The sequence below is a fragment of the Lotus japonicus genome, chromosome 6 (assembly GCF_012489685.1).
Source record: "Lotus japonicus ecotype B-129 chromosome 6, LjGifu_v1.2".
In the NCBI taxonomy this organism is placed as follows: Eukaryota; Viridiplantae; Streptophyta; class Magnoliopsida; order Fabales; family Fabaceae; genus Lotus; species Lotus japonicus.
The window spans coordinates 56,986,491-56,997,857 of NC_080046.1; the positions used below are offsets into that span (position 1 = coordinate 56,986,491).

At 37.2% G+C, this 11,367-nt stretch overlaps 2 protein-coding genes across 6 annotated transcripts; both read left to right on the forward strand.

The window, feature by feature from the left end:
* The first annotated feature begins 741 nt into the window (after nt 1-741).
* Nucleotides 742-6,371, forward strand: LOC130722861 (pentatricopeptide repeat-containing protein At4g33990). Of its 5 annotated transcripts, none has more exons than XM_057573714.1 (5): nt 742-3,477; nt 3,817-3,958; nt 4,716-4,793; nt 4,897-4,990; nt 6,312-6,371. In XM_057573714.1, exon 1 carries the CDS (start codon nt 963-965, stop codon nt 3,423-3,425), a length of 2,463 nt encoding a protein of 820 aa, XP_057429697.1. In that variant the 5' UTR covers nt 742-962; the 3' UTR covers nt 3,426-3,477; nt 3,817-3,958; nt 4,716-4,793; nt 4,897-4,990; nt 6,312-6,371. The 5 variants fall into 5 exon arrangements, with proteins under 5 accessions (XP_057429697.1, XP_057429699.1, XP_057429698.1 ...); XM_057573716.1 differs by having other exon boundaries at nt 4,902-4,990; XM_057573715.1 differs by lacking the exon at nt 3,817-3,958 and having other exon boundaries at nt 742-3,499.
* A 2,162-nt stretch (nt 6,372-8,533) lies between these two features.
* Nucleotides 8,534-11,302, forward strand: LOC130726627 (DNA-directed RNA polymerases II, IV and V subunit 9A). The gene is made up of 4 exons (XM_057577929.1): nt 8,534-8,692; nt 8,785-8,860; nt 9,238-9,396; nt 10,996-11,302. The coding sequence occupies exons 1-4, from the start codon at nt 8,664-8,666 to the stop codon at nt 11,074-11,076; spliced, it is 345 nt and encodes a 114-aa protein (XP_057433912.1). The 5' UTR covers nt 8,534-8,663; the 3' UTR covers nt 11,077-11,302.
* Nucleotides 11,303-11,367: the final 65 nt, after the last annotated feature.

Sequence of the window (11,367 nt, forward strand, 5' to 3'; positions counted from 1 at the left end):
TCTATAGGGCAGAACATTGCAAAATCATCTACATATCTTGTGTATTCATGAATTCTCCTAAGATGTAATGTAACATGCAAAACATTTCATGCACTTTGCAAGTGCAATGAACACGATTGCACAAACTATATTGCTCTCTACGAAAACCCTAAAGTGAACATGCCTTATAAGATGCATGGAAGAGGCTTTTTTATATAATTAGGGTCTTGTTTATGACATTTCGTGAGAGGGTGAAGTTATGCAATTACATTAATATGAGGGAGGAGATATGCAATTACATTGATATGAGTGCAGAGATTAGAGAATTACACTCATGTGAAAAGAAGAAATCAGGCGAGGTCATTAATGTAGTAAAGGGAATGCACATAGACAACAACCTTAACTTCTGACCTACTTGTTTCTTGCATGGTCCCTGCGTTGGGTAAAAGTTTACGACCAAAATTCCATTCCATTGACTGAGAGCCATTAGAAGTTTTGCCTATGTCATAGACATTTTACCCGTGATTGACTTAAGTGATACATGCTTTATTAATCTTAAACAAGGTCTCGGATTCGAGTCTTACGGATGAGAAAAACCACTGCTCAAAGAGTTAACTCTATCGTGTTGTGGATGTTCCGACTTAAATAAAATTACCACTCGTGAATGATATTTGTACAGGAGTCCAACTATCTAGCAATTGTGTTGAACTTTCTCGATTAACTACGATTTTAAATTACCAAAATATCCCTCACTACTTTTCTTCTCTTTTTACCATCTCTTTTACCGCCGCTGCCCACTATAGCTCGCACCTCCACCGCCAAACTCAGCCATCGTTTCCCTCGTGAGTCGTGACGGAGCTGCACGCCATCGCCGCCGCTGTGGTTCGTAACCGGAATGAACACCCTCACGTAGACCTCTTCCCTGTAGAATCATCGTGTATATCTTCAACATCTCCGCCGCCGAAGTTCGTAACCAATGTTCTATGCATTCTCTTCTCAAACTTCTCCCAACCTGCAAACTCAAACCGTCGCATCATCATCGATGGCTTCACCATTCTCTTCCAACTGCTTCACCTTCTCTCCAATCGACAACATCACGTGACTTCCACAACAACCAAAACGTTCCCGACATTGAAGCTTTCTTCCATTCCTGCACCAACATTGAAGCCGCTAAGCAGCTTCACGCTCGTCTTGTAGTACTGGGTCAAGCTCAAAATGTCATTCACTCTACCAAGCTTATCAATCTATATGCAGCACTTGGGTATGTCTCATTGTCTCGCTGCACCTTTAACCATACTCAGAAGAAGAATATTTATTCATGGAACTCGATCATAGCTGCTTCTACTCGATGTGGACGATACCATGAAGCCATGAATTATGTCAATGAGCTTTTGTCAATGTCTTGTTTAAGGCCTGATTTCTACACTTTTCCACCTGTTTTGAAAGCTTGTGTGTGTTTACCTGATGGGAAGAAGATACATTGCTGGGTTTTCAAGATGGGTTTTGAGCATGATGTCTTTGTTGCTGCTTCATTGATTCATTTTTATTCGCGTTTCGGTGATACGGATGTTGCCCACCAGCTGTTTGTTGATATGCCGGTTCGAGATGTGGGTTCGTGGAATGCGATGATTTCGGGGTTTTGTCAGAATGGGAATGCGGCCGGTGCGTTGCGTGTGTTGAATAGTATGAAAGATGAGGGAGTGAAGATGGATACGATCACAGTGACAAGTGTGCTTCCCATTTGTGCACAATCGGAGGATATTATTAGTGGGCTGTTGATTCATTTGTATGTTATAAAGCATGGGCTGGAAAGAGATGTGTTTGTTTCTAATGCTTTGATCAATATGTATTCAAAGTTTGGCAGGTTGCAGGATGCGCAAAGGGTTTTTGATCACATGAGTGTGAGGGATCTGGTATCTTGGAATTCTATAGTTGCTGCATATGAGCAAAATAATGATCCAACTACTGCACTCGGATTCTTTAAAGAGATGCAACTTGTTGGAATACGGCCTGACTTGGTGACGGTTGTGAGTTTGGCCTCGATTTTTGGTCAATTAAGTGATCAAAGGGTGAGCAGATCTCTTCATGGATTTGTTGTGAGACGTGGATGGCTTGAGGAGGATGTTCAGATTGGCAATGCACTTGTGAATATGTATGCGAAATTGGGTGCCATGAATTTCGCACGAACAGTTTTTGAACAGCTTCCCATCAAAGATGTAATTTCATGGAACACGCTGATCTCAGGTTATGGTCAAAATGGTCTTGCAAGTGAGGCAATTGATGCTTACAACATGATGGAAGAGAGTACAAAGATAATCCCAAACCATGGAACTTGGGTGAGCATTCTCCCGGCATATTCCACCGTTGGAGCTTTGCCACAAGGGATGAAAATTCATGGGAGGCTAATCAAGAATTCTCACTCCCTGGATGTATTTGTGGCTACCTGCCTGATTGACATGTATGGAAAATGTGGTAGGTTAGATGATGCAATGTCCTTATTCAATGAAATTCCACGGGAAACTTCAGTTACTTGGAATACCATGATATCTTCTCTTGGTATTCATGGGCGTGGAGAAGAAGCTATGCGGCTATTCAAGAATATGCGAGCTGAAGGGGTAAAGGCAGATCATATTACCTTTGTATCTTTGTTGTCAGCCTGTAGCCATTCAGGTTTAGTTGATGAAGGCCAACACTGCTTTGATATTATGCAGAAAGAGTATGGGGTCATGCCTACTTTGAAGCATTATGGCTGCATAGTGGATATACTTGGCAGAGCTGGGTATTTGGAGAAGGCATATAATTTAGTGAGCAATATGCCTCTACAGGCTGATGCATCCATCTGGGGTGCTCTTCTTGCTGCTTGTAGAATACATGGAAATGCAGAATTGGGTGCCATTGCTTCAGATCGCTTGTTGGAAGTTGATTCTGAGAATGTTGGCTACTATGTTTTGTTATCAAATATATATGCAAATGTTGGAAAATGGGAAGGAGTAGTTAAAGTGAGATCATTGGCCCGAAATCGAGGACTGAGGAAGACTCCTGGATGGAGTTCTGTTGTTGTTGGCAGTTTAGTTGAAGTCTTTTATACTGGGAACCAAACACATCCACAGTGGATAGAGATATACGAGGAGTTAAGGGTTTTGAATGCCAAAATGAAGAGTCTTGGTTATATTCCAGACTTCAGTTTTGTCTTACAAGATGTTGAGGAGGATGAAAAAGAGCAGATTTTGACAAGTCACAGTGAGAGATTGGCCATTGCATATGGAATTATCAGCACCCCACCAAAAACTCCCATAAGAATATTTAAAAACTTGCGTGTCTGTGGTGATTGTCATAATGCAACTAAGTACATATCTAGAATTACTGAGAGGGATATTGTTGTGAGGGATTCATATCGTTTCCATCATTTTAAAGATGGGATTTGCTCATGTGGTGATTACTGGTGACAGTCACTTAATTATGAAAACTTGAAAAGTTTTCCCTAGCCCAACACAGAAGGTACAGCAGCTTGGCTTTTTAGGTACATAGCATCTAGAGTGGTACATCTTGACACTTAACATTGGCCTGTTATGCAGTTTGTTTTTTAGAAGCAGTTGCTATGGTTTGATTGCATTCTTCATAATTATTTTTGAAGAGTTTGGTATTACTTCTATAGTTTACTTTTATTTTTATTTTCCTAAGAAGTGATTTGATTGAGCATCGAAAAAACTGGCATTGCTTCCTTTCTGGGGGTCTCTAATGGTTGGCCTGGATTTACTATAATTTATAACACTCCATAATTTTGATTTTTTATACTTGTTTATGATTACTTTATATCTTTTTTTTGGTTCCCCCCAGGTGTATTCTTATCCTAGCAAGTTTCTAATTAGTTTAAAAGAAATGTTGGACACAGCTTTTTTACAAGTAGTTTGTTGGTGATCAACACAGAAATATATCCTGAGAAGGAAGTATATGATAATGGCATTGTTTACTTTTTCAGGTATGTGTCAGGTCAGGACCTGAGTTTAGCTGCATTTACAGCAAGTAGAGCTTAACAAAAAAACAGCAAGTAGATAGAAAAAAAAACAAGAAGATAGAGACTTTAGGCACTTCGAGAGGCCTAAATCTCCCCACGTCCAATTCCCACTACTTCCAGACTACCCGCTTCACACCCCCCTTTCCCTTCTATATCCCTATATTGAGAATATTGAGATTGAATAACAGAAAGTTAAAGGGAGAAAACTACGCGAGATATCTCTGAAATGTTTATTTTGATTCAATGAATAATATCTTCAGTACAAGATGCTATCATATACAACAGGGTGAGATTCGAACTGATTGAAAATAACTAACTGCTAGCTGTTAATAACAGCTGTACAACTAACTAATAACAGAACAAATGGCAACTGTACAAACTGACTAATAACAGAAAACAAACAAAGTAATCAGTATCTCTAACACCCTATTCCATTACGATCGGTTTTCCCATATACTCACTCCCCACTTCATGCGCACTGCCGTGTGCAGTTAGTTAAATGTTCTATCTCTCAGGCATGATAAGGTGCACAACACCTCTTTGACCTCCTCACATGCACCCTGGTGACAGGGCTTCCTTGGGCCCGAGTCATAGTTAAACCACATATTTATGGAAGCTCTTTAAAGCAATTTTTAATAGCAAACTAAACTTTTTTACTTGTAGCAGTGATACCATACTCATCCTGAATTCCTGATTATTTTTTCCTTTTCTATGTATGTAGGGATTTGATGAATGAGGTTATCTTTGACATAATCACTGATGTCTTGCAAAGTCAGGACAAGAAGCTTGTGCTTCCTAGGTTGCCCCTTTGTCACCTTGATCTGTATAACCAATTTTTGCCGGTTCTGTTTTTATATTCATTATGATTAGTTGCTAAGAGGAAAATGTTGTGATGGTTGCAGAACAGATATCCCCATTCTCTTTTTTAATCAGGACCCTTTTCTTCTACGGTCCTATGATGTTCGGCAGGAAGGAATTACACTTCTTGGACTGTTGGTAAGTTTTTTTTTTGGCAAATGAGTTGACTTGGTCTTTTCTAGATGACATGCATGTGTAAAGAAATGGATGAAATCAATTAACCTCGTAATGAATATTTGTGTGTGTGTGTATGACATTGTGTGTGTCGGTATGTATTGAATGTTTGAATTTATATTGGACATAGATTGTAATTAAACAATGTAGCTGAATTTGAGTATTTTCTATGCGTAATTTTGAAACTTATTCTTACTGTATGTCAGCATGTATTGCACTTGTTTTCTTCTATAAATGAGTGCTAGTCTGAAATGTATACACTGGAATGGACTAGAGATTTTCTCAAGCTATCACTATATTTATTTTTGAGGGTCAGGATGAATACAGGCTTAATGGTAATTTCTACAGGTTGTTTTAGAGTCAAATGGAAGTAACTAAACTTCGAGACAATGGGATCTTTTGTGAGAGGGTGACGTTAATTGACAGCGGTTGCTGTAAAAAAATGATAGGGGAAAGCTTTTGGGGTAGAGTTAGACCTAACCCTAATTTTAAGATGAGATATCTCAACATCCTCTTAACTGCCTTCCGGTTCTCCTCTAAAGGTTCAAGGGGTGAAGGTGAAAGAGAAGGCTGAGAGAGGGGAGAAGAGGTATAAGGGAGGGAAGAATAAGGAATGCTGCCTGAGGCTGGAAAATGGGAAACAACCAGGGGGGGGGGGGGGGTTGGATCCAGCAGGTGGATTATGCTTTGCCGATGGATTACTGAACAAAACATCGTTGGAAATGAAAATCCAGCCAGTCGAATCAAGAAATTTATAACCCTCGTGGGAAGGGGAGTAGCCTAAGAAGAAGCAGTCCCGAGGCCAAATTAGTGGGGTTGTGAGGATTGGTGGAAGGGTTATAACTGGACATTTGTGTTTTGTTAGTCTAAGCAAAATGAAACAAGATAAAAGATGGAAATTGTAGTACGTTTAAATGTGTGAAACCAAAAGAACAAGATAAAACCATGTGGTTTTTCCCAAAATTACTCACTTTTAATTTAGGAAAATTTCTTTTGGGAGAAATAGCTATTAAGCAGAACTATTGAGTATTGACACAGATCGTTATTTTTATTTTTAATAACTGTTACTTGTATAATCACACTCGCTCTTAGTAATACAAATGGATTTGCATGACAATTTTCATATATTCCAACAGGAAGATATAAAGCCTTTAATAAAAAATAGTGGTAAGGAAGATGCCACGTTGTGGGTCACTTTCTTATTTTGTATTGGTCACTTTCTTTTAACGCTAAGAATCTATGCAGTTTCAGTTTCACCTCTATTAATCTACATGTTGTCTGCCAGGATTATAATTGCGAGCAAACAAAAAACAAACTAGTTTCAACAGCAATGAATGGCAGGGACTAAGAGTGTCATAAGGCTCAAGCCCGGTGCTCCTCCATTGGAAATCAGCAACATACAAAAAGCCACAAACAGCAAAACTGGACTGTTCTCTGAAAGAAGAATCATCACTTACACATTGGGTAAGAGGCTCTTCACCTTGGTCATAACCAAGTTAGGTTGCGAGGATCGTGTTAACATCGTATACCTCGAACTCACCGAGCTCAACGGTAAGGCTTCCTCTGCCAATCTCAACCTGCGGCTCATGAAAAACGACAAATACGGTGTTCTGTGCACCACAAGCAGCAAACTCATAGGCTCCTATGATTCTTTTAAGGAGAACTACTCCGTACCGCCTCTGCCCGAGACGGAACTCACCTGCTACGTTTGTCGGGAGACAGGTTCCGGAGGGTGTTTCACAGTGGAGAAGAGGAAGGTGAACAGTGAAGTTGTGGAGAGTGTGAAGGCCACACACGCGTTTGTGATTGATGATGAGTTGAGTTTCAATGTGAAGATTAAAATAAGAAGCGTGAGAGAGGGTTTGAGTGTTGAGGTGGGGGAACCGGTGAAGGTGACGATGGATTATACGAAACAAGCGGTTGCGAGGATAAGGGGGAAGATGGAAAGTGAGATGGATGGTAGCACGCTCTCCCAGTTCAGAAACTCCATCCCTAAACTTCAGAGTTATGGGGATAGTGCTGATAAGCGCTATGATTCTGAGTGAGTTTGTGTGAATGTAATTTCAAGAAACAAAAGTACACATATATGCATGTAGAATCATGGGAGAATTAAGGGCAGTTTAATTAGTCCTTTATGTTTTCTATTTGATCAATAAAATTGAGCATGTAAGCTTGACTCACTTAGCTTTTGAAACATCTGCTTGTAACTTGTAAGTTATGGCTAATTTCTAACTTAGCCTTGAAACATGTGCTTGTAAGTTATTGCTAATTTCTTTTGTGTTTTGTATTGCAAATTTCCATTTACTTTCTGCATTCTTGGCTGCAGGGATCCTTTCATACATACTTGATCATTCTCCTTAAACAAGTATTTTTTTAGTTCAGTTATTGGGCACATGGTTCAGTTTGAGCTATATATGTTGCTCCTGATCATCATGTAATTACCACTTTCAAGTTTCAATATCATGAATTCATTCCAGTTTTCTCTCTTCTGAATTCTACAACCTCTACATCTTGTATTCAAGTTTTGTGAATGAAAAACTCCACGAAAAGAGCTAGTCCCACATGGACATGAATATTATTAGCTTGTACATATGATGATTGTATCTCATTAGACTTTATTACACAAAAAATGCTGATCCCTTGAATATCACTATAGCTCCTAGATCTTTCTTATATATATATAATGAAAAAGAATAAAATTGAAGTTGAGGAAAAAACAACAAAATTGATCCAAATCAAAGGTGTCAACCGAAGCTCAGTTGAAGTTCGATTGTAATATTAATATATTTTTATATTGTTATTTAATCTTAAAATTATTAGTTTATTTAGTGGTTTTCTTAATATTGAGAGTCATACCATAATTTAAACTCATAGTTAAAATTGTTTATGCTTTTGAAAAAAAAAAGTTAACATTAATTCTAAAGTTATATTTGTATTCATCTACAAATGATTCCAAAGTTAAAAGTCATTACAGATATAAGTTTATGTAAATAACTTCTGGATACTAGAATTAATCTTTAATTGTTTGAGCAAATAATTAAACGCTTATAATTGTTTATCAGATAAAATCTTATTCATAAGTTAATTTTAAAATTTTGTTAAAATAAAGCTTAAATAGATTATAAATAAGTATAAATGTTTATATCTTCAATATTCAATAAACAAATATGAGCAATAATTAAGTAAATAAACTCAAATCAATTGATGTCATAAACACCTGACTCAAACATGATTAAACTTGTGATTCGAGCCTATTTATTATTAGCCGGTAATTTTCACCAATACAACTATATCCCATATTTTCTAGTGGTGTAACTTTAGGGAACACTATTCTATTCCACTTAATATTTTCTCGACTTATATTTAATTTCATTAACATCTAACCATTTATAAAGAAAATTAAGAAATTGTTTGGTTAATTTAATCTATTTTTAATCACATGATAATGGGCAAAATAAGAGGGAAAAAAACATTGCAAGAGAAAATAGGTTAAAAGAAAAAAGGTCTTACGTTGTTCGATTTTGTCTGTAGAGTGAGTGAGAGAGAAAGACAGAGAAGAAAGCGCAGTGAACACACACTGAAGAAGAAGAAGAAGAAGAAGAAGCATCAATCAATCTTCAATCTTCTTCCTTCCAAGATGAGTACCATGAAATTTTGCCGCGAATGGTTCGTTCGTACCCACCCTTTTCATTCTCCTCTTCAATGTTCCCATTTTTTACTACCAATTTTTCTCTTGACATTGATTGTGGTTTTTTCAGCAACAACATTCTGTACCCTAAAGAAGACAGAGACCAGAAGGTTCTCCTCTACGCTTGCCGCAATTGTGATCACCAGGTTCTTCTCTATTCCCTTCACAAATCATCCATACAAAACAAGTAGCGTTTTTTTTTTAATTACTGAACTACTATCAATGACTGAGATTTCTTCATGTTTTCGCCATAGCAAGTGCGTTTTTGCGTTGTTTTATTCTGGGATAGAAAAAAAGTTTATTTTTTTCAGCTTTGTGATTGAGTTTTTGAAAAAAAAAATTAAAAAGAGATTTTTGTTTGTTTGTAGAATTAAGGTGTAACCCTAAATATAGGCTACATTGTTGGTTGTTTTTCTTTTGAAGAAGGTGTTGAGAGGGATGATTTTCCAGTTTTGATGTGATTAACTTAGTTGGGTTATGGTTGTATTGACAATGTTGTTGTTTGTTGGTTGTGGTTGTTCAGGAGGTTGCTGATAGCTGCTGTGTGTATAGGAATGAGATACATCATTCTGTTGGAGAGCGCACACAAGTGTTGCAGGATGTAGCTGCAGATCCAACTTTGCCTCGGACCAAGGCTGTTCGCTGCACTCAATGTAATCATGGTGAAGCTGTGTTTTTCCAGGTCAAGTCACTATTCTATGCCCCTTTTGTTTTTATTTTTTTCATATTAAGAGGTTGTCGCGTGCCAATTGGGGTGAATGAAGAGTTTACTAAAAGATAGAATAAAATAGAACATAAGACACTATTTTTCCGTGTGTGCATGGAAAGATGGGGAGGTAGAGTAATGGGTATTGAAGGATAGTGATGAGTTTTTCTTTCCTTTTTATTTGTGTGCGTGTGTTAGTTTGGATATGGTACAAATCTTAACTGCTTAACATTAGTAATACTCCCTCCGGTCCTATTTATAAGCAGCAAAAAAAAAATTCACATAGTTTAAGAAATGTAGTTAAACTAGATAAAATGCATTAAATTTGTCTTGAATCAAAATAAACTTCCAAAATTACCCTTTGTTATTAGTATTGGAAAGTGGGAAAGAGAGAGAATAATTAATGAGGCACATTTTACAAGTTAGAATTAATAAGGGCATCATTGGAAAAAAAATTAATATAGCTCAAACTTTCATTTGGTTCTTATAAAAAGGACCAAGATTTTTCTTCTCTTTCATGCTTATAAATAGGACCGGAGGGAGTAGCTTTGAACTTTCCCCTATGTTTTAAGAACAGAACTGCAGAAAAGAGGAACAGAAAATATCTTTTCTTTCTGAGGTGAACTATCTGTGCTCAGGGTTAAGCAGTGAATGATAGGTCTCTCTAACTTAAGCTTCAGCCTGAATGATATAGACTGTAGAAATTGTTTTAGTCTTGACTCTTGACAATTTGACAATGTGTACAAGGGTGCTGATATTATACTTTGTGCTGCTTAACTTATTGAATCCTAATGTGAACTATTAGGGTTATAAAGTGAACTGAATCATGACAATTGCTCAGTTATTAGTTACTTGGAGGCATGTGAGTTGATGTATAGATCATGCATAGCTTGAGAGAACTCTCCTGTATGTATCTCGTTTTGGTGCAATGGCATTCATTAATTGGAATGTTAGGCAGACCAAGTTTAAAATGAAAGCTAAGCTTGAACAAGTTTGAATCTTGTTCAGCTTGGTTTGTCAACAAGCTCTAGTATCCGTCATTGTATTGTTCTCGGTTATGGGCAGATTGTTGTAAATTGTAATGAATAAATTTTGCTTTTTTTTTGGGGAAAACATTGTTGAAATGCAGTACTATGATTATTTGTTCTGTCTTGCTGCACTCTTTACTCAAAATAAGAAACAAAGAGGGATTTTCTTTTGCTAAAAAGGAAACGGTTTGTTTTTTTGTAAATTACCTTTTATTCTTGCTCAAATATTCTAGTTCCTTAACTGAACACTAGACACTAGATGGACACCTACATGCTACACTTAACCTTTGAACTCAAAGCATTTCTATCTGCGCACAAAAAGTAATGCAGATATGTTGTGTTGGTGAAATAACTCAAAGAAGTTTCAATTAACCTTTTGAATCCTAAATTAAATTTTGTGCTTCCCTTTGATATAGCATTGAATTAATAATGCTCAATTGCTCATTCCTTGACTGCCCATTTGAATGTATTTGTTGGCAGATCTTCAAACTGTGTGTTCATAAAACTTATTTTAGTTACTCACATCCGAGTTTTGAAATGTATGCAGGCAACGGCCAGAGGAGAAGAAGGAATGACACTTTTTTTCGTTTGCTGCAACCCAAACTGTGGACATCGATGGAGAGACTGAAATTCATTCCTGCTCACTTCAGGGTTTAAGTGTAACATGTTTTGTCGTCCACTATTGGATAGAAGAGAGAAAAATTGTAGTTATATGAAAAACATGGTTGATGCGGGAACAATATTGGTGAAGTACTTGTGCTACTTGTTTAACTGCAGTTCCTGATCAAAGTTAATTATGGACAAATCCTTGTTGGTCAGTGCTGAAATTTTTTATGGATGGCCCCTTATACTGCTTTTGTTTTGTTGAATGGGAAAACAGGGGATGAAGAGCTAGGAATCAAAATGTCCTTTCTTTTTA

Excerpts from the sequence above, each read along its gene's own strand:
- LOC130726627 (XM_057577929.1), top strand. The coding sequence starts at position 8,664 with ATGAGTACCATGAAATTTTGCCGCGAATG. Across the intron at positions 8,861-9,237 it reads GCCGCAATTGTGATCACCAG|GAGGTTGCTGATAGCTGCTG; the intron begins GTTCTTCTCTAT and ends GTGGTTGTTCAG. Across the intron at positions 9,397-10,995 it reads GTGAAGCTGTGTTTTTCCAG|GCAACGGCCAGAGGAGAAGA; the intron begins GTCAAGTCACTA and ends AAATGTATGCAG.
- LOC130722861 (XM_057573715.1), top strand. The coding sequence starts at position 963 with ATGCATTCTCTTCTCAAACTTCTCCCAACCTGCAAACTCAAACCGTCG.